The 27002-nt window shown below is 38.6% G+C and overlaps 1 protein-coding gene across 1 annotated transcript; it reads left to right on the top strand.

Moving 5' to 3' along the window:
- Positions 1 to 1034: 1034 nt before the first annotated feature.
- gabrr2b (gamma-aminobutyric acid type A receptor subunit rho2b) lies at positions 1035 to 20903 on the top strand (the record flags this gene model as incomplete). The annotated part of the gene is made up of 8 exons (XM_079831842.1): positions 1035 to 1134; positions 11157 to 11224; positions 14915 to 15138; positions 15258 to 15340; positions 15427 to 15567; positions 17209 to 17361; positions 17675 to 17871; positions 20595 to 20903. The coding sequence occupies exons 1-8, from the start codon at positions 1044 to 1046 to the stop codon at positions 20901 to 20903; spliced, it is 1266 nt and encodes a 421-aa protein (XP_079687968.1). The 5' UTR covers positions 1035 to 1043.
- Positions 20904 to 27002: the final 6099 nt, after the last annotated feature.

Here is a 27002-nt window from a genome sequence, read left to right as displayed (position 1 = left end):
AGAGCGCGCGTTCAGCTCCAGCGTTCAGCAGCGCAACGCCGAACGAACTTGATTCTGTGTGAACGGCTGCTGACTGGAAGATAGTGCGACGAGATGCTCTCCAGCGCGGGTGACTGTCTCCTCTTTCCTCCACAATGCCTCACTTTATAAAAGCGGGTTTTCTTCTGTTGTGCGTGAGTATGTGCGGTCAGTGCGGGAAGATGAAGCACGGCGTCAGGAGAACATCCGTACAGCATCACAAACACGGAAAGTAAGTGCCATTTCAGCTTATTATTTCCATTTTAACATAGTGAGCATAGGGACAATAATGAGAGGAAGTCAAACTTGCTCTGAATAAGTTAGGGAGCTGAGCTAGGCTGTACATCAACAACAACACTATTTTGTGTCAAAGGTCTGCATACAAAAACTTGTGTTTTTATATGCTAGGTGTATTATTCATAAATGTTGGTGTTTGGTTGAATATAAAAGACTGATTATTATTTATGCTGGCAAAATAATTGTATGTGTCCTGTTATGCTTTTTCAGAAACCCTTATGCATCAAATTGTTTTACAGGAGATTTTTAGGCTAGTCAAGACTTTAAGATACAGTATGTGTTTATAAAAAAAAAAATATATAAAAAAATGTTGAGAAATATTAATAATTAGCACAACTAGCCCTAGTCTAATAAGCATCTGGACCCCAAAAGTCACTAAACAAACATTTTACAGTAAAGAATGACTTCATTAATGTCAAAATACTATGTATTGCTTGAGATTCGATTGAAAAAACAAATAGAAACCATAATATTTCTATTAATAAAGTCCCATTATACATTTTTAATAGTGCTATATTAGTGTGCATCTACTGCACTTAATTCTAGATCTTTATTTTGTTACTGTTGAATATGCATGTTGCCTGAAAGCCTGAAGACTGGTTGTTGAATAAGGAAACACCCCTTTTTGCCGGTGTAGTGTCTGGGCATTGTCATGAACTTCAGACGTCTCTGGATGAGCTTGCATTGAAGTGCTGATGATCTTGTTTCGCAGTCCACTTTTCAAGAAGATGATGGATGAAACCAAGACACATGAGGTGAAGTCCGACCATCTGCTGCGTGTTGATGATCATGACTTCACTATGAGACCAGCATTTGCAGGTAAAATCTGTGTGCGTTGGTGTGTGTTACTGGCATGAAAATCACTGAAAAGTTGTTTTGTCATATATGTTGTCAATTCACACTGATTGTAGACTTTCTTTATTTGCATTTTTGTCTTATTTTTATTGTATGAGGGCATCAATTTATGTGGCGACACAATTAATATACTCTCATTTTACATTTGACCCTAGGGTTGCAAATGGGCGGAAAGTTTCCATTGGAACTTAATCTGGGGAATTTTGGAAATATTCCAATTTGGAAACTTAACAGGAATTTTCTAGGAAATGTAGGGAAATGCATATAAACTGAATCATTTAAGCACAAATATAAACATTTAGTTTGGTTATAAGTGGACATGTGCATTGTTTTGCATATTGATATATTTTCCAATTCATTACTTCTAATTTAGTAAATATGTCAAATAAATATATTTTTATTGCAGTAATTGTTATGCATGTGTTATTTGTTTCAGTGTCACATGATCCTTCAGAAATCATTCTAATATTTGATACTCAATTATCAATGTTGGAAACAGTTTTGCTGCTTAATATTTTACCTGTGTTACTTTTTTCAGGATTCATTGATGAATAAAAAGTGAAAAAGAACAGCATTTATTGGACGGTAGTGTATATTGTTACAATATATATATATATATATATATATATATATATATATATATATATATATATATATATATATATATATATATATATATATATATATATATATATATATATATATATATATATATATATTGATATATTGATATAACCTATTATATGTATATAACAATATTTATCACAGGTTATAACAAAATATTATGCAGCACAACTGTTTCCAACATTGATAATAAATCAGCATATAAGAATGATTGAAACTCCTAACATGTAATTTTGCAAATTCCCGTTAATTCCGATGGAAAGTTTCCAGTCTAGTTGACTCAACAACAGGATCTCTACACATGTGATCTACACACAAGCGATCCTGTGAATATGTTGGAGTATGTTCTAGCTTCTCACACTCTTCAACTGCAATTTTGGCTTATCTTACAGACATGTGCTCGAGGTCATTCTCATTATTTATATGATATTTATGCCCCACAACTTTAGAATAATGTCAGTTTTATGAACAGATGCAAACATGTTCTCTTGTTGCATAATCATCATCATTTCTTTCGATTCAAACAAAACACCATGGTGACAGACAAAACATGTTCAGGCTCATATTTGGCCCCAAAATACATATTTTAAAAGCATTGGGAATTTGAGCACAGTTGTCTCTGTTAACTTTTAGGAAATAGTTTTTTTTTTTAAACCTTTAAATCTGTGTTCTAACAATGTCCAACAGTGAACATGCATTACAGAAGATCGTCACTGTTGGTGGCATTATATGACAAGTGGCATTTGAATCAAGTTTTCTAATAGCATGACTGATTTTGAGTCCTAACTATTGTTTTTATCGCTAGTATTTTAATTATCCAAATACAAACTATTTTCACACTTCAGTAATTTGACTGAACGATGCACAGTTTTCTTAAACATCAAGTGATTATCTCGATTTCTCCGTTTTCTTCACACATTGTGTGTCTCGTTTTGCATTTCAAGCTCTTCTCTGACACGGTCGTCTTCTTGGTACACAAGTACAGTAACCTTTTTAAAAATCTGGGGAAATTATTCATTGTAGTTAGTTATTTGTAGTTCAATAAATGGACATTTCATACTGTAAATATTGAAATGGTTGATGTTTTTATGAACCAACAATTTAAAATTTTGGTAACACTTTAGTATGGGGAACACATATTCACTATTAACTATGACTTTTGCCTCAATAAACTCCTAATTTACTGCTTATTAATAGTTAGTAAGATAGTTTAGTTTAGGTATTGGGTTTGATTAAGGGATGTAGAATAAGGTCATGCAGAATAAGGCATTAATATGTGCTTTATAAGTACTAATAAACAGACAATATCATAGTAATATGCATGATAATAAGCAACTATTTAAAGGCTCATTTTCCAACTCCCCTAGAGTTAAACAGTTGAGTTTGACCATTCAGCCGATCTCCGGGTCTGGCGGTAGCACTTTTAGCATAGCTTAGCATAGATCATTGAATCTGATTAGACCGTTAGCATCTCGCTCAAAAAATGACCAAAGAGTTTGGATATTTAGGGGCCAAGCCCTGAAAGGGCTGTAGCCCTTATTGTATCTGTTAGTTTTCTTCTTATTATTATTCCTCCCCACTGGGTGTCTATGGCAGCCCTATGAACCGGAAGTAGGAAAATGATGAAATTTGGCAACATTGTAGAGATGCTCATGAAAAGTAATTTGACCAAATTTGGAGTCTCTACAACCAACTCCATAGCACCACCACCAGTTAAAAAATTCAACATTAAAACTGTTATAACTTTTGAACCCTTTGAGGTAGAAAAATGAAACTTAGTACACCTGATTTCTCTCATCATGCTGATCACATTCATCATCTTAAATCAAAACTCCGCCCTTTACAGTAGCAGCCATTTTGAAAAGTACAGTATTCAGTTTTTTCGCTACTCCTCCTTCAAAAGTTGTCCAATTTTGTCCAAAAGTTTCTCACATGAACTTTAGAAAGAGCCGCACAGAAATGACTGAACAGATTTTTTTCAGATTTTCAAAAGTTATGATGTTACAAACTTAACAAGGTCGACCCAAAATTAGTTCTGAGGCTGTATCTCGGCCAAACTTTGATCAATCGAAACAAAAATTGGTATGCTTCATCGGACCCATGATCTGAGGGTCCATCCCAAAGTTGGGAACAGCGCCACCTATAGGTCATGAGATATGGAAAATAGCTATTTCTGCTCATAACTTCTGAACGGTTTGTCAGAAAATCATAATCTTGGTGTCTATGGATTCCTCGTGTCATGCCGTGGATATCAGATATTTCAGGATCAGATGAACCACGTGACCGCCATTTAGAATTTTGTCATAAATTGCTATATATTTTAAAATATTTGACATATCTGCACAAAAATTGGTATGCACGATCGACAGCATGTCCTGAACGTACATGAGATGTTTCCGAACAGCGCCACCTAGTGTTCCAGAGATATAAGATTTTTGGCTAAAATGTTTATAACTTTTGAAAACATTGTCCAAATTTTGTGTAATTTATGTAATTTTCTTCCCTGGCTTATGCCGATTCCGACGATATCTCATTTGTCATTTTCCAAACATGTGACTGTCCGCCATATTGAAACAAGTGAAAAACAGTTTTTTCGCTACTCTTCCTTCAAATTTTGCCCAATTTTGTCCAAAATCGGCTCAGATGATCTTTCGACCGAGCCACACAGAAATGACTGAACGGATTTTTGATATTTGCTACCGTTCTTGATAAATTAATCTCTGAAGTTGACATGGCCTGTGTATGTGTCTTTATGCTAGTTAGCTTAGCATGCCAATTGGTTAATTGCAAAATGTGCTTCTGTTCCAGACATTGAGTCTTTCTGAGATTGACCTAAACTGAACTTTTTAAATATTAAATGCTGTGCATTTATTTAAAAAAATCTTCATTTTGAGTCGATTCTCTCTAGAACTATGGAACTTCGGCAGACGTTCGAACACATACCTGCCCAGTGGCGCATCAAGATGAGAGACAGGTTCCTGAACCGGAGATGTGGGGGTTCGAGTCCAGTGGGGGACAACTTTATACAATTGCCTCTGCATTGCGCGAAAGCCCTTTCGGGGCTTGGCCCCGTAAAACTGCTTGCAGTTCTTGTTTTCCTATTTAAAACTGGACTCCTCTGTAGTTACATCGTGTACTTATGTTGCATTCACACCGAACGCGTATAGAGCATCAAATTCGTGTCTATCACTTCTAATTGGACAATTGAAAATTTTGAATCCACTCGCGTAATAGATGTGTGTATAAAGCGAGCGTTTGAAGCGAAATAGACGTGCATTTGAGGCGCTCCAGGAGCTGCGCCTGGATGACGGCCACTTTTAGCCGTACTTCTGCCTGTCCCAAGCCCATATAGCTCCGTATGACTGCTCACTGCCAATATCAGTCGTTTCTCCATGTTGAATGAGTGACTTTTTATTTGATTTATTTTTATTAAATGCATGAAGGAACAGTAACAACAATTTTCATCATGATCATCTCGTGCAAGACGATCAATTTTCCTCTTTCATGGGAACGAGGGAATCGCGTCCATTGCACCGCGCTTAACTGTGCGAATGAATCGTGCTATTCGCACATAGTTGGACGCTTGAACATTTCGAGTTTACTCGCTTCATTCGCGCGTGATATTCACTTCACAACAGACGTGACTTCGCGTCATGGGAGGGGCTTCTGCCAGCCGGCTCGTCTCATTGAGAAATGGCTGACATGGATTGTTTTAAAATACGGCAAATAAGCTCAATTTGCCGGCTTTAGCTAGCTTGTAGTCTCAATATGTATGTAAGTATAGCTCAAATTGAGTAAAGAGCGCTTTTTACAACTTACCAGATTGTCCGATCTCCTCACTCACTTTCTTCCAATCAAGATCCTTTTTATTGTTGTTTCTATAAAGTATGAAGATGCATTGTACAGCTCCGGGTATCCACATATGATTTTGTCCTCATTGTTGTCACTACTAGAGCAAGCTCCTGATTGGTTAACTAATATCCGATTGACGAATAACGAATATTGGTATTCGATTAACCGATTAATTCGAATATCCGATTGACGAATCACGAATATTGGTTAGCGAATATCCGCCAAATTTCAGATTTTTCAACTTCGCGCAAGTGATCATTACACGCATCAAACGCCCGAAACGCTCAATTCGCGCCATCGAATGTCTATTCACGTCTTTGCATTGACTTTACATGTAAATTACTCTCGCTTGACGCTTCATTCGCGTCTGGTGTGAACGCAGCATTACACGTCTATCGCGCCGCAGGACCTCCAGACTCACGTCAACGTGTCTTTAAATTGACTTAAGATGGAAATCACTCGCTCCAGACGGTCTATTCGCGTTCGGTGTGAACGCAGCTTAAGACTGACAGAAAATGAAAAGTTGCAATTTTCTAGGCCGATGTGATAAACTCTTTGGTCATTTTTGAGCGAGATGCTAACGGTCTAATCAGATTCAATGATCTATGCTAAGCTATGCTAAAAGTGCTACCGCCAGACCCAAAGATCGACTGGCAAATTAGCCTACTTTCAAAAATAGTGACGTGTTCCTTTAATAGCGAGAACTGGACCCTAAAATAAAGTGTTACCTAATATTTATTATATGAAAATTATGTGAAAATTAAAACAATCCCTAACTGTGGTAAGTCTTTGTTTAGATTATCATAGTATTAAACCGATAATGATGATTTTCGAGATCTGGAAACACCCAGGCAGGATGTGTTATAAGGTTTGGACTGTGCCACTTTGAATTATGGTTAAGTGTCTGTCTTGGTCTCTTCTGCAAACATTCAACACAATCCTTTCCCATGTCACATCTGGGTCACTATCACATATTTTGCAAAAACGGCTGACATCTGGAGTCCACACTTCTAATATAAGTGTCATTGTGCAGAGATTTGAGGCATGACCTCTTCTAGGCAGCGTCTGGATGGTTGGGAGTTACTCTTCGTGTTAATTGAACCAGCAGCGTCCACTGGGATGCTCATTTACGTGCATATTGCTGTGAAGGCTTTTCTAATTTACACATTGGTTTTGCTTCTTACTTCTTCTTCAGAAAGTTTCTCTGTCTTCATTATCACAGCAGTCGGTTCAATTCAAGTTTAATTCACAACCTGAACATGGATCCCTGTGGGGGTTAATACTGAACATGTAGTCGTTTCTCAAGAGGCAATCATAACGCGAAGGCCCCTTTTGTTTCCAGGCTACTTCAAAATTTCAATTGTGTGCCTTATGCATTGACAGCCAGCCAATGGTGTGTGGGTGTGATGTCTGAGGCTGACACTAGGTGGAGACAGACGAAGATAGTTTTTTTAAATTCTAGATACTGTCACTAGCAAATGAGTGCTTGATATATGGCAAACACATGACATGTTGCAGCATCATATACAGTTGTGGTCAGAATTATTGGCCCCCTTGGTAAATATTAACAAAGAAGCCTGTACAAATAACTCTGCATTGTTAATCCTTTTGATTTTTTGATTCCCCAAAAAATCCCAAAAATCTAACCTTTCATTGACGTAAAAAAATTGAAAATGTGGGGAAAATCTCAATATGAAATAAATGTTTTTTTCTCTTATTGTCACCCAATTATTGCAAAGCCCTTTCCCGAGGATACCAGCTCTGAGTCTTCTTCTGTAATGCCTGATGAGTTTGGAGATCAGAGATCATTCCTTCATCCAGAATCCCTCCAGATCCTTCAGATTCCAGCTCTTCTCTTCAGATCATCACTCATTCTCTATAGGGTTCAGCTCAGGAACTGGGACGGCCATGTCCAGGACCTCCAGCGAAAAAATTGACCCACAACATTAAAGATCCAGCGGTGTATTCCCTTACAGAAAAACCACATGAATTTCACATGTGTTCCACATGTAATCACATGGGTTTAACATGGGAATTTATGGGTTTCACATGTGTAAATGTTCCAAAAGCACACATTTCCCATGTACAAAATGCATGTTTCACATGTGATCCACGTGTGTTTTTACACATGTGAAGTTCATGTGTTTTTTCTGTAAGGGTTTAACCGTGGGCATGGGGGACTTTATCCCATCTGGTGTGTTTGCTGCCAAAAAGCTTTTTTAGCGTCATGTGACCACAGAACCAGGTCCGTCTGAAGCTCCAGTCGTGTCCAGTCTGGAGTTTGTTTCTGGATGAGCGAGGAGGATTGTTCTTCAAACCCTCCCAAACAACATGTGGTGATGTAGGAGATGTTTGATCATTGTTTTAGTCTTTCTGACCCCAAGACTCCTTCTGTGATCTTGAGAGTCTTTGTCCACTCAAACTCTCCTCCTCTCATGCATTAGGACGATACACACACACACACACACACACACACACACACACACACACACACACACACACACACACACATGTTTGTTTTTGTGAAATGTGAGGACATTCCATAGGCGTAATGGTTTTTATACCGTACAAACCGTATTTTCTATCCCCTTACACTGCCCCTGCCCCTAACCCTACCCATCACACACACACACACACACACTGCCCCTGCCCCTAAACCTAAACCTAGCCCTCACAGGAGACTGTGCAGTTCACTTTCTGTGAAAAAAAACTTGTTCTGTGTGATTTATAAGCATTTTGAAAAGTGAGGACATGGGGAACGTCCTCATATTTCACCCTCTTTTTGTAATACCTGTGTCATACCCATGTCATTATACACATTTGTGTCCTGATATTTCACGAAAACATGCCCACACACACACTCACACACACACACACACACACACACACACACACACACACACACACACACACACACACACACACACACACACACACACACACACACACACACACACACACACACACACACACACACACACACAGAGCCGGCTCTCCCTATAAGCGAACTAAGCGGCTGCTTAGGGCCCCGCCGCCACTAGGGGGCCCCCTAACTACAGATTGCACTCGCCAGCTTCGCCGCAGTTTATCACGCAAGACGCTCAATTCGCGTCATTCGCACCGCGCGAAAAGCGCCTTCCGCGCCGCGGGACCTCCAGACGCGCGTCAACGCGCCTTTCCATTGACTTAACATTGAAATCAAATCACTCGCGCCAGACACTCTAGCTCTGGGCTACAGAACACGTAGAGACAGACCCACCTCCTATGAATGTATTTTCTTACATGACCTACACTAGTTCTGGGAAAGAAAAAAACGAAAAATCTTTGTCTCAATAGACGCTTATTACAATAAAAAATAGTTTAATTATTGAACATTTGAGAGAAAGAAAGTAAAAAGGAAGAGAAAGAGCAATCATTTGACAGTCAAAATCAAAATGAAGTTTAAAATAAAGCAGTTAAATACAAGCTTTTTCTTATGGTCTTAACTGAATAGGCAATTAAAGATTATTAATAAATATTAATCTATATACTATTATGAAATATTTTATAAGCTAAATCGCCCAGACCATTTAAACCTAAAGAAAACACAGTGTCCTCTCTGAAACATTATTGAATGATGATCGATACAAGACACCTAAAAGCAAAATGGATTTGTGGTAAATTTTAGTAAAGAACACTGTAAAAAAAAGCAGGTCCCCAATTTAAAATTTTCTAGTGAGCGATCACATCTAAATTTTTCAGTTGGCCAAATTGAATTAATGTGAATTGATGCAATTTAATTCAATTAAAATTCAAGAAATTAAATTTGGCCAACTGAAAATTTTAGATGTGATCACTCACTAGAAAATTTTCAATTGGGGACCTGCTTTTTTTTTTACAGTGAATGTATTACTTTATGTAATCATAAAAGGTAAAAAATATCTCACTCCATGCTGTGAAGGTTTAAAATATGAACAGTATGTAAGAGTTAATCAACCAATAATTAAATAATATTATTTAACATTGGATTTCTTTTAATTTACCCTTAACATAATTGTAAAAAACAAAATGTCACTTTCTCAGGAGGAGCCATTCTTAAATATTTTGGTGGTCGTGGAGAAACATTTCATGAGGCTGACACAAGTAAATATTTCCCACTGCCTTTTTTTTATAGTTTTGTGCGCAACTTCAACATAGCTAATTTTCCTCTTGCCAATAAAATGTTTTGTTTTATAATCATAATTCACTATGTTGTCTAATTGTACTTTAATATTAATTTAAAATTAATGTGTTTTATCTACTCTGCATACTGTATTTATTATTAATTATATTATAATCTCAACAGCTGGAGGAGGTGATACTGCTGCTTCAGTAGAGCATAGCGAGCCGCATACCACTATGGCTAATGTTGTAAGTTAGCTATATATTGTTAATGCTAAATTATTAATATTTATTTGTTTACAACAAATTGACCTTATGTATGAAAGAAATTTGCAAATCTGTAATCTTTACTTTTACTGTTTCAGTGAGTGTACTTTAATAAGCAGTAAAATAATTGTAGGCAATCATGTTAAAAGATATACAGATGAAATGTGTAAGTGTTAGATTGTATACAGTTGCTGGTTTGCAGTGCAATACTCCATTATTCACTGCAAGGCAGGGCCCCAAAATTATCCTGCTTAGGGCCCCCAGATTTACAGAGCCGGCCCTGCACACACACACACACACACACACACACACACACACACACACACATACATACGATTCAGAACATCTTAAGTGGATTGAGCTTCTTAATTATTGCCCTGATGGTGGAAATGGGGATTTTCAATGCTTTAGCTCTTTTCTTTCTATTTTGTGAAGCTTATCAATCTTTTGCTGCACATCAGAACTATATTCTGAGCTTATACTCATCGTGATGAATGATTAAAGGAACTTGGCCTTTGTGTTTCCTCATATTTATACTCCTGTGGAACAGGAAGTCATGGCTGGATAATTTCATGCTCATATGAATGTGCTAAATATGAATGGGAATATACTACTTTACAAACAAAAATTAGAGCGTGCCAATAATTGTGTCAAAAACTTGTTTTGGAGAAAAACATTTATTTCATAATGAGAGTTTCCTCCACTCTCAATTGTTTTACTTCAATGAAAGGTTAGAATTTTGCCAATTTTTTGAATGAAAGATTAAAAGCGTAAACAATGCAGATTTATTTTTATAGCCATCTTTGATCATATTTACCAAGAGTGCCAATAATTCTGACCACAACTGTACAATACAATACCTCTTAGTTAAAATAGTCTGTTTATCTGACATCCACACCCTGATGAATGCTCTTCTGGCCATAACATGTCAGTCATATCTTAGTACTATTTACATTATTAAAGGCTTTTTTAATAACTTTGAGTACCTTGGATTTCTTGTTTCTATGTTATGATTTATGCCATGGGGGTGTAAATAGTTCCTGATTTTTAATAGCCCTTTAAATGTAAAAACCTTTAACCGAATACAGTTGTGTGCTCTTCAGGTCCAGCAGTGCCAGTGGGTGTGGATGTACAGGTGGAGAGTTTGGACAGCATCTCAGAAGTCGATATGGTAAGAAATAATTTATGATAATGCAAGGCATATTAATTAATTCAATCAAATAAATCAATAAATAAACTCTTTTGCATAAATAAAATGTTTGCGTTTGCTTTGCATTGTTGTCATGGTAAGCTAAAAATAAATGAATAAATCAACTCCGCATTAATTAAACTAATGCATACTTTACAGTTGAAATAATGCATAATTTCTACCCATTACTGTAATGAGAATGTGATTGTTATTCATGTTAAAGTAGGCTATTTGAAGTCCAAATGTCATCAGTGAGATTGCATGGATTATATATGGATCTCAGCGTCTGGGATTAACCTTCCGTCTGAAAGCATCAGAGATGAGTCTAAAAATGCCTTTATTTATCATATCAGTGCCGATGTTTACGAGTGAGCGTGGATTTGATCTTACATAATATGCTATGGTCACGTAGAGAGAATAATCCATGAGGTTTACCCAGTGACATCACCGGGAATAAGCCAATCAGAATGCGCAGTCTATCCGGCTTGATGAAGGCTGGTAAAAGTGCTGACATCCCTCAGTGATGCCAACAGATGGTAATATTTCACAAGGGTTTAAGCAGGCTGGAAATGCATGTCCTTGCATAAAAGCTTCTTTTTTTAGCAAAATTGTTTTGTAACCACATCAACAGTGTCTGCATTGTTAAAGAAGGTGAACTAGGCTGTTTTATTCTACAGGGTCATCATCTGTCATGGATGAGATGGGACAGTATTAGTGACAAGACCACTGTCATTCCAGCCAGTCTTATAATACTGGGTCACTCTTTGACCAAATACTGATACACTGTAGAACCATGCATGAAGAATAACTGACGACAGATGTTCAATTATTGAATATGAATGCGCATCTGGACATCATATTCAGTCACATGTCATGTACTTCATAATGTTGTTACTCCTTAACCAAAGGCCCTTGAATGATTAACAAGCAAAACCTGTTGCACACAATCTACTACATCATAAAACTAAGCATTACAAACATCATCTTGCTAAGACATATTATTGGGACGTATAGTTAGAGGTATTTGTACGCATTTTATGTAAGTATCCCTTACGAAAATGAACCATGGTTTTATTGTAGTACAAATGTAGTAACCATGTTTTTTTGGCTAATTGATTACCATTTATATAACCACATTTTTACCACAAATACCATGGTTAAACTATGGTTAGAGTTGCAAAACCATGGTTAATTTGTGGCTACCATGGTTTAACTATAATAACCATGGTTTTATGTGTAGTAAAACCATGGTTGATTTGCGTAAGGGATCTGCTATACTGTTATAAAGATCTCATTGAGATATGACTATACGGGCCATAAAAGCCTGATGTATCAAATATTAATAGTTTCTCAAAATGGTGCTCAAACAAAAAGAAAGAGCCAGAGCTAACCTAAGAATGGCTTACTAGCTTACTCTGCACACTAAGATGGGATAGGAGAAAGTATTTATGGGCCAAGCACCGTATGCAGCTATTGTATCCGTTGGCGTTCTTATTATTCTTCCGTTTCTTCTTCTTCTTCCGCTTTTGAGTCTATGGCAGCCCATAGAGCCGCTTGTGGGAAAGTTGTGAAATTTGGCACACAGATAGAGGGCAGTCTGAATTGTCACCATAGCACATGTGGAGTCCCTAACTCAATCCCTCTAGCGCCACCAACTGTCCAAAGGTCCACTCCCATTTATGCTGACAACTTTTGAACCGTAAGAAACAAAATTCCCTTGGCTCAAGACGATTCGATTGCACCCTATGACGTCATGATAATGTTTCCGCCATTTTGAATTTTCCCCAAAAAAACGTTACTTAAGCCGTTATTCCGATTTTCATGAAAGTTGAACCTGATCATGACCATGCCGACAAAAAGTTATGGAATTCGAGTCGATTCGCCAACCCGTTCTCGAAAACGCACAAATGAATTCACGGCAAAATGAATGTGAGGCAATGCTTCAGCGTATTCTGACTAAATTTGGTGTGTGTTATGACAACCATGGCCCCAGGCTACCTGCACAGTTTCGGCACAGTGCCACCTAGTGGTCAGGAGATTTGAAAAATTGCTCTTTTTGCATATAACTTCTGAACAGTTTAGCCTGGTAAAAAAAAAACCTGGTGAAACTCTTTAGATTAGGTGCAGCATGCCCAGTCAAACGATACCCAATTTTCCCATATATCGGCCATTATCGGCGTCACTATTTTGAGTTTTGACGTAAAAGGCTATATTTTATTTAGCATTAGCGTATCATTACAAAACTCGGTATGTGTCTTTGGCACCATGCCCTGACAGTACTCAAAATGTTTTGCAGAGTTATAATGAAATTTAAAAAATGCTAATAACATTTGATTTCATTATCCTATTGTAATGAAACTTGTCTTAATAGATTCTGTAAGACCCGCTAAAATTTCATTCCAAGGACGGTAACGAACTGCGGTTGAAGGTTGCTGCGCGTTCTGTGTTTTTCAACTGGACAAAATGGATTTAATTATAATATTTTTATCTGACTCCATTTAATCATAATCTTGAATTTAAGATAGAATGCCAATTGGTTGTTTGGTCATTTATATTTAATAGTTAGTCACACATTGAATCATTCTGTTTTAACCTTTTGTTGCAATTATACCGTTCCGTACTGGAGATAGTTAATAATTATAGAGTAATTCAGAAAGGATCAAAAAGTAACAATTTATTAACAGTCAGGTAAATGTATTATGACAATTACATAATCAATTCAAAGATAATCCATACACAACATCAAATACTCTGTAGCAAAGAATAAGATATTGATACCTGACTTCTGAGTGTCAAGACACTCCACGTTATGGGCCAACCTCATTACAAATGGAAATACATGATAACAAAGGCAATTTAAATGGAATCGAGCTCCCATTTGTCTGGATTGAAAGAAGAGTGTGAGATGGTGGTTCAGTGGGTTAAACCATGGAACTGACACACAGAAGGTTGCTGGTTCGATCCCAGCGGTCACCACCAGTGTGTCCTTGAGCAAGGCACTTTACTCCATGTTGCTCCAGGGGGATTGTCCTTGTAATAGGGACACTGTAAGTCGCTTTGGATAAAAGCGTCTCCCAAGCGTTATGCAAGTTTTCTCAGTCTTTCAATTCCTTGGGTTATGCCGAGAACATAGATACCAATTTTGCCATAGTCCGCCAAACTTCCTGTCCGCCATTTTGATTTTCTTTAAAAACCTACTTTTTCAGCTCCTGGTAGACCATTTGTCTGATTTTTACCAAAATTGAATCGTATCATCTTCCATGCCGGCAAAAAGTTTCGGATTTCGTGTTGATCGACCGCATCAACAGTTGATCTGTATCAACAGGCTGTATCTCTGCCATACTTTAGCATATTGACCACAAACATTGCATCGGTCATTGTCACCTCACTCTGACCACACCACATCAATTTGGTCACAGCGCCACCTATTGGTTGAAAGTGATAAACCATTAAATCATTACTAGTGACTGTATTTATGATTTTTCAGGCCTTTTGCCTAAAATCATCTTCATATGCCTTTAATTGCTCATTGTTGCAGTTGCTCTGATGCCCAGTCACAAATATTGTGGCTTCTTTGTGCTTGGCCCCTTAATTGCTGCTTGTAGCTATATTTTTACATGTATTATACACAATGAGCTTGAAAATTCAATCCATGTTGTGCTTTTCATACAGGACTTCACAATGACCCTGTACCTGAGACATTACTGGAAGGACGAGAGACTGTCCTTTCCCAGTAAAACCAATAAAAGCATGACTTTTGATGGTCGGTTGGTGAAAAAAATCTGGGTTCCTGACGTGTTCTTTGTTCATTCCAAACGATCCTTCATCCATGACACCACCACGGAGAACATCATGATCAGGGTCTACCCTGATGGACACGTGCTCTACAGCCTCAGGTCAGAACAACACATCATTTACACGAATGCTTGGACAATGCTTTGGAAACCTAAACCTTGCGGTTAGTTTTTATTCTGCTGTCCTATCCCTGTTTGAGTGTGTTTTTTCGGTGTGTCAGGGTGACTGTAACTTCAGCATGTAACATGGACTTCAGCCGGTTCCCGCTGGACACGCAGACCTGCACGTTAGAGCTGGAGAGCTGTGAGTGGCATACAGTTCTCCTGACATTGATGTCCAGTATCACATCAGAGTCTCTGCAAACATTCGTTCATCTGCTGTGTGTCCAGATGCTTACACTGATGAAGACCTGATGCTCTACTGGAAGAGTGGAGATGAATCACTGAGCACGGATGACAAGATCTCTCTGTCTCAGTTCCTCATTCAGAAGTTCCACACCACCTCCAGACTGGCCTTCTACAGCAGCACAGGTGCTTATTTTTAAAGAGTAAACTACACATTTCGGTTTCAAAAGATACAGGCTGTTTTTCTAGTGCGTAACGTGCTGTCGCTTTGCACCCTTATGACTTATTAGTTTGCATATAGGTCAAAACTGTTTATATGCCATCTGATTTGTGCGACTTTCAAATAACTACTAAACCGGATACTGACTTGAATCTAAATTTCGGTGGCTTGTATTTGCATGCACTTTATAGGCACACTTATAATGCAATAATCACAACTCTGGCCCCGCCCACTGGAGTGTTAGTGAGATGACGAGGAGAGACGAACAGACACTAATAACATTCCCTTCCAAAGAATCTTAATGCTGGGAATGAGCTGATTTATTCTCATCAGTGTGAACGTCTCAGCTGAGCATTATTTATTTGTGTTCGCTACATTTCACTGTGGATTCTTTGGGAAATCAGTCGCAATTTCGGCGCAGGCTTTGCAAACAGACTTTTACGAAATGGACTCGACAGTAACGCCACAACATGTGAGTGACCGTGTTAATTCTAACGCCTGATCTGAGACCAGTGATTCTAATATGATTCATGTACAGTCAGATGTTCTTTATCTGTGTCAGTAAATCAAACCAGTGACTGAACGCTCAACTTCACATTGTTTCTCTTAGGATGAAAATAATCTGTTATTTAAACTGTGATTAAATTATATATATAAAGTGATCAAAGAACGCTACCTTTACAATCACTGGAGCTGTCAATCAAACAGCACGAGTTTATCGGTGACTGAGGTCTGGACTTGCGCCGAAACTCCTGTATTAATCAACAAATCTTTTATTTACACTGTGTTTGCACTGTTAGTTATGATGAAAGCATTCGTTAGTGTGCAGAAATCTGAATATAATGCCATAGATCTGAATATAATGCAGTGGGCGTTTACACTGGAGTCTCACAGCTGCCAATCACAGCAGTGGGCGTTTACACTGAAGTCTCACAGCGGCCAATCACAGCAGTGGGCGTTTATACTGAAGTCTCACAGCAGCCAATCACAGCAGTGGGCGTTTACACTGAAGACTTACAGCAGCCAATCACAGCAGTGGGCGTTTATACTGAAGTCTCACAGCAGCCAATCACAGCAGTGGGCGTTTACACTGAAGTCTCACAGCTGTCAATCACAGAAGTGGGCGTTTACACTGAAGTCTCACAGCTGTCAATCACAGCAGTGGGCGTTTACACTGAAGTCTCACAGCGGCCAATCACAGCAGTGGGCGTTTACACTGAAGTCTCACAGCGGCCAATCACAGCAGTGGGCGTTTACACTGAAGTCTCACAGCGGCCAATCACAGCAGTGGGCGTTTACACTGAAGTCTCACAGCGGCCAATCACAGCAGTGGGCGTTTACACTGAAGTCTCACAGCGGCCAATCACAGCAGTGGGCGTTTATACTGAAGTCTCACAGCAGTGACATATTTTAATATTTGTCAGTGCGAGTTTCTTTCAGTTAAAACAGCTCATGCATCTAGACTTAAGCCTTGTCTGTGAAGTTTAATTTTTCAAGACTTTAGGTTCTCAAAAGTACAATTAAGAATTAAGCCAGTCCTTGCCCAGTCTCAGAATACTTTTCTTTTTCTTTTATTTCATCTACCTCTCATTTCATATCTCCTGCAGGTTGGTACAATCGTCTGTACATCAACTTCACTCTGCGTCGTCATATCTTCTTCTTCCTGCTTCAGACCTACTTTCCCGCCACTCTGATGGTCATGCTTTCATGGGTGTCCTTCTGGATCGACCGGCGAGCTGTTCCTGCCCGAGTCTCTCTAGGTGAAACCAGTGGGGTTGTGCAACTCAATGCTTGAATGTGTCCAGGCTTTCACAATCAGATTCTGTTGATTAAAGCTTGCATCTCACAGTTCTAGATACAGATATTCTCATTTATAATCTGACGTAAAAAAAAGAAGTTGAGCTAACTTTAAAAAAAAATAAGGCAACCTATCGCAGCTCAACTATACAGCCATTGCATGTTAAATCAGTTGCCACTGCAATAAGAAAGAAAAAGACATGCAAAATGGGTATTTGTTGTGGAGTTGAAATAGAGACATTTTTTGTGTGAGATTTTCAGTGTGATGTCCTGTAGGCATTACGACGGTGCTCACCATGTCCACCATCATCACTGGAGTGAACGCCTCCATGCCCAGAGTTTCCTACATCAAAGCAGTGGACATTTACCTGTGGGTCAGCTTCGTCTTTGTCTTTTTATCGGTGCTTGAGTATGCTGCCGTGAACTACTTGACCACAGTGCATGATGGGACAGAACGCAAGTTAAGAGAGAAGGTAAATACACAAATGATTGATCTCCTTATTTTGCTTATTTCATTTCAGAGCCTCTGCTTTTAAACAAAAAAACTTTTATTCTTGCTTCATTCATTCTTTTTTATCAACACTTGAATGTGGGTAAGTTTAAAAAAAGGCAACATTTTGTGCAAAAAGCTGTTTTTTTATTTTCAAAGACTACAACGTGCATAAGCAATGCTTTTATTGATTGTTTGTGCTTCTTTTTCACCTGTGTTTGGATCCGGGGTAATAGCGTAACAGCGCCCGTATAACAGTGAAAACATGGATTGCCGGAAAATTCTGTCAATGGCAGGGAAAGAGTTCAAATGCACGCACATTACCTTCATGGAAATAGTTACCATACGGTGCTTGGCAGTAGTCAAAATAGATATACAAAATATATTTTTTTGTAAGTTCAATAATCATTCATTTGGCCGGGATATTTTACATGGGTGGTTCCTGGATTTGGACGGCAATACAATTACACTGTAAACCTGACTCAAAAAATTGAGGCAATCAGTCGACTCAAATTTTTTAAGTTAAGAAATTTAAAGTTTGACTAATTTTATTTTGTAATCGTACATTTAAATATGTCATTATTAGTAGTGGAAACTTGACTAGCAGGGCCGTGCAGAGAGTTCTTCAGGGGCAGGGGCTCAAATGTAAAAAAGGGGCAATATGTAAATATATATATATATATATCTTATGCTCATCAAGCCTGCATTTATTTAATCGAAAATACAGAAAAAAACAGTAGCCTAATATTGTGAAATTTTATTACATTATGTTCTTTTTAACTTTTTATTAATAAAAGAATCTTGAAAATAGTATCACAGTTTCCATCATTGACATTAAATCCTCATATTAGAATGATTTCTGAAAGATCATGTGACACTGAAGAGTGGAGTAATGCTGAAAATCCAGCTGTGATCACAGGAATAAATTATATTTTAAATTATTTTAAAATAGAAAACCATTATTTTAATAATATTTCACAATATTGCTGTTTTTTATCAAATAAATGCAGGCTTGATGAACATAAGAGACTTTCATAATGCTGCATAATATTCAAAAATGGTAATATAATAAAGTCCTTTCACGTCACCATTTCGCCAGCTTACACTTCACATAATAGGCCTGTAGAAGCCGGTGTCACTTGGGTTTTGTTAACTTTGATAGTTTCATGAAATAGTAAACAGTGTATCAATATACATAAATACAAGTGAATTTAACACTACTTACCATTAATGCGACTTTTGCTGCTGTGGTTTTGTGCAGGGATTTGTTTGTTAAAATCCATTTTGTCAGTGATGCAATTAAAAAACCGCAGGAAATCGTTCCACAAACGTTAGTTCGTCTGTCCATGTCATTTTCAACCGATTTATGAATAAGAACAGAAAATTACCGCTTCACATCGCCCAATGGAATTTGAACTTGCTTTGCCAGATCACGATTGGTTGGTGTATATACATGACAAACGGGCATTGGTGAATTGTGTAATACTTTAAAATATATAATATATAGATTTGTAATTAAATCAACACATTAGCTTTGATTATGGATGAAAAAAAAATATTGGTTGACTTTTTTCCCGCGAGGCCACACACTCTCTGAAAGAACCATATTTGGCTCGAGAGCCGTTTCCGAACAGTGGAAAATCAGCTGTCAATTAAAACGCACGCGACCCATAGCAACGCGTTATGGCAACGCCTCAACAGAAATTGTCCGACTTTTGAGGCGTTCGTTACCATTGTATACATTGTCATGTTATAATAATCACATTTATTTAGTTTTATTGACCACGTTATAGCATTGATATTTGTCTGAGAGGGGCACTTTTGATTCATTTTGAAAAAGGGCAGGGGCTCAAGCACCCAAAGCCCCCCCCCTCTGCACGTGCCTGTTGACTAGCTTTAACTAGCTAATTCAATAAATGCTCATTTATATGCTAATTGGTTACACAATACTTTGGTAGCATTAGCATAGCACTGATGAATGAGGATGGCAATATAAAAAATTTAACATCTGTTCTCAAACTAAGCTCATGCTCCACTCAACAAAAAACCAACATAACAGAATCTCTTCTAAGCTAGCATAACAAAACATTAAACACTACTAAAACTCACACTTAACTCAGAAACATAAATAACACTTAATTTTGGCATTTACTGTCCCTTTAGAGTGTCATGGCAAAGCATTCGGGAAATAGAAATCCCATCCCAGTTTCAGTTCAATTTAAGTTTGTCTAAATTAAAAGAAACAAGTTCATAAAACTCAAAACAATGAAACTATTCAGATTACTTAAAATGTGCCCGTATTGAGAATTCAAAAGAAAGAGAAAGTTCTACTCATAAAAGTTCACTTGATTGATGTAAGTTATTTAATTTGAGTTGGCTCTACTCAAACCAATTCATTATTTTGAGCGTTAGGGTTTACAGTGTTCAAGTGACAAATAACCATATAGCAATGTCCTCGCAAATGCCAAGCAACCAGTCAGACCATCACTTCAAATTTTGGTTCAAGTTTCAACTTTTTTGGTTTTCAGGAGTTTAGGACTATCCTCTTGTTGAAAGTACACGTAACTTTAGGTTATGTTAGGTGGGCAACCTGTTCGTCTTATTCAAGCCTAAATTCGGGAAACCCCTCCCACATAATTTGCACCCTGCAGCCAAGCTAAAAGTTTTCTAAATGGTAACGAAAGTGTTTGTGTTTATCCGTTTTAGCCTGTACCCTGCACATGTGACATATCTCACACAAGGACTATGATGCTGGACGACGCGTACCTTAGGCCTGATGCCAACGGCCTGGCTGGATATACCCAGGCTCCCGTCTCCTCCGAGGACACTGCAGATAAACAGGCCCACATGGTGGTGTGTCTGTCTTTGGCAAACGAGGCCACGCCAGCCAAAAAGAAGACCCTCCGAGGCTTCCGTATCATCCAAAACACTCACGCCATCGATGCCTACTCTCGCATGATCTTCCCAGGGGCCTTTATATTCTTCAATCTCATCTATTGGTCTGTGTACTGCTGAGTTACCTTGCAAAGGGATTGTGGTCGTAGCATGTTATACTACATGTATATTAACGAAAGTAAAAGAAAATTGGTCTTTGTCATTGATTGAAAGTACAATGTGAGATGATGCAGGCCCGATTCGAATCCAGCACAAGTGTCCAGGCATTGATGTTGAGGACATGTGCTGAAGGCATGTAGGGTACAACGGGGTTAAAGGTGACTGCCGGCTCTCCTCTAAACCACTAGATGGCACAACAGCTTACCGCAGCGCTTTCCTAAACACCCACGTTTCAGTATGCATGTGGAAATTTGGCTGTTTCTAGCGTAGATATACATAATAAAGGCTAGATGTCTTACGACGGAGTCTCTAACGTCATCACCGGCGGCCATCTTGTCACAGGCAAGCTTTCTGGTGGGCTCTGTAGTACCTCCTGTAAGGCGAGTGATCTAAACACAAATACTCTTATCTCGCTGAAATCTTGACGGATTTACATGACTACATCTCTGATGTTTATAAAAAACCAAACAGTTTGAAAATCGGTAGAAAATTGAGCAAGTTATGGTTATTTAAAAAGTACACGCACCATTAAAAAAACAAAGTTACGAGTGAGCGAGCTGACTGTGACAAGATGGCCGCCAGGTGCGGACGTCGACCTCCATTGGCCAGCAGCGCGGACGAGACATCTAGCCTTTATTATTATGTATAGATTTATGGTTTCTAGACATGATCACGAGCAGCAATGCAAAGTTGCTAAAATAGCAATGCGCTAATTTGATCTAATATTTCAAGTGTTTTTTATTTATTTATTTATAGATTTATGTTGCAATTGATAATCTGTAAAATTAACAAATATATTTGAGATTAAGGTCTTGCTAATAATTTTTTGGTTTTGTTTAATTAATTAAAGGCACAATAAGTACGTTTTTTTTTCGATTAAAATATCCACTAGAACACTGTTATATATTTTGCTGACCTAAAAGTTTCCAGCAATCTTTAAATCCAGAGAAATCCTCTATTTTACCCAGTGTTATGGACTGTGTCCTTGCATCGCCTGTCAGTGACTTCATATCCGCGCTACCCTCGATTGGCTAACACAAGCTCTTGAAGCTCCTCCCCATGAACAGCAGCTCATTTGCATTTAAAGGGACACGCACAAAAACGGCACGTTTTTGCTCACCCTCGAAAAGTGACAATTTTAACTTGCTATAAAAATGATCTGTGGGGTATTTTGAGCTAAAACTTCACATACACACTCTGGGGACATCAGAGACTTATTTTACATCAACCACCCCTTTAATATAGTGTGTGTTTTATTAGACAGGCGAGCAACTGTTTGGATCATTCATCAACAGAAACTGATCATTGTTCTCCAGCTCAACACAGTTATGCTGCGTTCACACCAAACGCAAATAGAGCGTCTGGCGCGAGTGATTTCAATGTTAAGTCAATGGAAAGGCGCGTTGACGTGCGTCTGGAGGTCCCGCGGCACGGGCGCGAAGGCGCGAAGGACGCGAATCCGCCTCATTCGCGCGTCCAGTTCCCGCGAATGACGCGAATTGAGCGTCTTGCGCGATACGTGCATTACACGCGAATGGTGCTGTTGTGCATTCACACGTTTGAAGCGCATTCGCATCTGACGCCCGAGTTGAAAAATGTGAACAATTTTTTGAGCGATTTTGACGCTCTATTGGCGTTTGGTGTGAACGCAGCATAAGTCTTATTGTTTGAATCGCTTGTTTTCTTGATTCACCGCGAGTGACGTTTTTACCTCAGAGACGACACTATTTTGTAATCAGAGAGAGCTTTCTCCATCATACAATATATGTTAAAATGTCATTTAGCAACAGTCATTTAGTCATCCTGTGTTTATTAATATGATATTCTAATATCGATCTAGATACTGCAACAAGTGTCTCATAGCAGCCGTCGAGTGAACGCACAGAGTAACATTATAACATAACTCTCACACACTCAGATGTGTTTAGTGTGATTGTTTTAAGTGTGTAAAACAGCACTGCGTTCCCCCACACACACCACGAAAAGAGCGGAAGCGGCGAATGCAGCATAAGCAGAATAAAAGCTCAGAGACATGTTTGGCGCAGGTCTCTCTCATTAGCATTAGCACGTCCTGCTTCATACCAGCGTAATGCTAATAAAACTTTAATACATTCACTCATTCATGAACATGATTTCTGTCCATCGAAGAGTCAAGACTACAACTCCCATGATTCCACGCTCATGCACAGCGTGCGTCATCAAGCTACGCCCTTGTTTTGAATAAGCGCCCTCTAGTGGTGAAACTTACATACTGTGCCTTTAAATCAACCGTTTTTCAATAACTAAAGAATACAAGTGCGAGGTAAAAGGTCCACCTTGCCACGTTGTACATTTATAATACCCACTTTTATGATTTATTTTCCCACAAAATGTGTTGCTCCATTGATGTTCAATATTTGGTGTTGTTTTTCAGCAATCATACTCAATGGAAGTAGGTCAGGGGTTCCTTCCTACAGACTTCAGTTCCAACACACTCACCTGTTATACCATGAACACCTTGATTAGCCGGTTCAGGTGTGTTTAGGTTGGAGACCCCTGGAGTAGTGAGCACAGTTTTCTTAAGGTGTGGCTTTAGCCCGATTGTACCCTACACTCTTAAAGATAAGATGTGTGCGTGAGAATTCTGTTTGTTGACTGCATTTTTTAAAAAGGATTTTGGTACTATTTGCACAAGTGGTAATTTTTCAAAACTCTACATGTTTTACATGTTTCATGTAACCCTTGGTGCTGAATAGATGTTAATGTACCAGCAGGGACAGTCATCGGAATAGAGATTACACTTAAGGCACAGTATGTAAGTTTCTCCACTAGAGGTCGCTTATTTAACACAAAGGCATAGCTCGATGACGCCTTGATTTCTTGGAATCATGGGAGTTGTCGTCTTCACCTCTACAGCCGGTGGGAAATAATCAGACAATTTCAGAAAATTTTGGATATTTTAATTAAAAAATCTTACATATTGTGTCTTTATATTATCCAACTAAACTGACACATAATACAAATATTTGTAGTTTGATTAAAGAATACATTTTTTAAAGATCACATGCAGTACAAAAGTACAGTAGTTGCATTGTAAAACAATACATTTAAATAATTTACTGTCATTTCAACAATCAAGCCTGTCTTCAACATTTGGCAAATATTAGTCAATATGTCAGTGAATATCATCGCTGAATAGGAAACACCTTCAGGCGTTCATGTTTGACATTGCTCTGTCGTTGTCATTGCAAGCCTAATCCATGACGTGAAGGAGGGTGACATACTCTTGGGATGGCCATCATTCACCTTCCACCTCCAAGCAGAGAAGGGTTCCTCAATGGGTTGAGGAAAGTTAATATGGTGAGAGACATAGGGTCATGAACCGAAGATGATCCTGAAACCATTCCCAAACCAGCTCTGGATGATGGAAACTGACATTGTCCCACACAATAGCACGAGGTGGTTTCTTCACCCTGACAGGCCTCCTCATGTTCATTTAGAAAAAGCTATCAGGTGTTCAGTGTCATATGATCCAAGAACTGGTGTAAAGCAGGGTTCCTCAAATCGTGCCCTGCAGACTTTACCTCCAACCCTGATCAAACACACCTGAGCAAGCTAATAAAGGTCTTCAGGATCACTAGAGAATCACAGGGAGGGGATTTGTACAGCCCGCCACACCATCTTCACATAAAGCCATATTTCATTCTCACGCTTTATTCAGTAATGCCATTTACTGTACCGTTAAAGTATTGTGAATAGTTAGCAGACTTCTTGTGTTTTTGCAAAATGTTCTGATGATGGAGCTCACATTTGATCTTTGTATTTCTGTGAGGCAAGCATAGCCCTACCTCTATCTATAACACTGATACACTAATGTAAAACACTACTTAAATACTAATGTATCCCTATAGTTTTAAAGCTCCTATCCATGTTCCTTACATTTTATTGGGATGTTCTTCCAGAACCAACAAGAATGTAAATCCAGGATCATGTTAGACAGAAAACCCTTCTTTTTTTAACTGAATGCACTCAATGTACTCCATTAAGGGTCACCAAACAATGGAGACCCTCAAGGCTCTGTGTTAGGCCCACTTCTATTTTCCTCATGCACACATAATGGTGTTACAAAACTCAAATCATTAAAGTTTGTGGATGATTTTATTTTTGTAGGCTATAGGTGGACTAACCTGGCAGTCTCTGTCATGGTAATACCTCTGTTAATATGGTCAAGAAGAGAGTCTCCTCTTTGTCCACCTGTTTGGCGGAGACCACATCAACAACCTCTTTGATTCCCCGACATGGCTTGCAGTCGAACCAGATCCATTTTTGCACGCTGCTTATATGGTATCCAACTGTGGTCAATTGTCACCAGGTGAAGAAGTTAGTCATTTGGGATTTTAGTATTAGGATTGGTCTATTTGAGTTTTGTAACACAATTATGGTTGCACAAGGAAAACAGAAGTGGGCCTAACACAGAGCCTTTAGGGTCTCCATTGTTTGGTGAGGACTCCATTGAGTACATTCAATAAAAAAAAAAAATTCTGGCTGACATGATCCTGGATTTACATTCTAGAAATACATCCCAATCAAATTTTAGGAACATGGATAGGAGCAGGGTTATGGTACGCCATAGGGCTGGGATCAGGAGCTTGAACAATGTTCTTAACAACTGTCCATTTATACGGCAATTATTGTAATTTATACCATACCAACACACAATAATCAGACCAGTTCAAAATCAAAAAAAAGTCGCTTGCACAAATAAAAACATTGCACGATGAGGAGTGTCTTCACGCACATCAACAAAAACATTTCTTTCTGCCATTTTTTCCGTCATCAACCATGTTGGAGATACAACTGGACGTGTCAATAAGCTCTTTGGTTATTGGCCTACATGACAATGCATCATGCTAATTTCCCGCTCGATTGAGGCAAATGTTGCATATTTGCGGCTATCGTGACGCCCAATACACATCATTCATGCCGCCTGCCGTGGATTTGCCTCTATTCGCGTCTTTGCATTGACTTTGTATGTAATCTACTCGCGCAAATACTTAAATTTTCTTTTGGTGTGCACACACCATAAGGGTCATCACACAATGGAGACCCTCAAGGCTCTGTGCTAGGCCCACTTCTGTTTTCCGTATGCACGCATAACTGTGTTACAAAACTCAAATAACTGAAGTTTGTGGATGATATAATGTCCCTGATCACAGATGGTGCTAAGGATGAAACAAGGACAGTGTGTGAGGACAACCACCTCTGTCTGAACAATAGTGAAACTATGGATATAATCATGGATTAAAGGACACATCAGAGACCTGTGGTCAAAAAAATCATGTTAGTGCCTCCTTTTTTCAAAGGTCAGATTAAAAATGGTTACATGAGATAAAATAGCCCAACTAATTGCATAATAGCCTGTTATGGGAGTACCTCTGACTACCTGTAGGTTAAAGTTCTACAGGGTCAGGGAAGGCATTATGAGATGTATTATAAAAAACCCTTGCAAATTGCAATATGTGGAGAAATAAAATGTTTATACTGACCACAGTTATATGAAGTGCTGTTATACACAGATCAGGCATAACTTTATGATTGTCCCCCTTTTGCTGCCCTGCTCAGCCCTGACCCGTCGAGGCATGGACTCCTCTAGACCCCTGAAGGTGTGCTGTGGTATCTGTCACCAAGATGTTAGCAGCAGATCCTTTAAGTCCTGTAAGTTGGCAGGGTCAGGCCTCCATGGATCGGAAGTGTTTGTTCAGCACATCCCACAGATGATCGATTGGATTGAGATCTGGGGAATTTGGAGGCCAAGTCAACGCCTCAAACTCGTCAAACTTCCTTGGAGCACTTTTGATAGAGACTGACCAATTCTACCTATTAAAATTCTGCATCTTGTTTGCAACCTAATCATAATCTGACATAATTCTGAATCATTCAGTATTTCATAAGCACTGGTGACTCTAGGATATGACAGCTGAAGACAGTGTTTGCTGATTGTGCTCAGAGATTTGAATGTTTACTAATTGTCCTTAATGATGGAAAACCTTTCAGCATCAGCCCTACAACGGCACAATCAAA

Source organism: Gobio gobio (assembly GCF_949357685.1).
Source record: "Gobio gobio genome assembly, chromosome: 12".
NCBI lineage: Eukaryota > Metazoa > Chordata > Actinopteri > Cypriniformes > Gobionidae > Gobio > Gobio gobio.
Note: the sequence above shows the minus strand (reverse complement) of the source record. Positions and strands in the feature narration are given on the sequence as shown.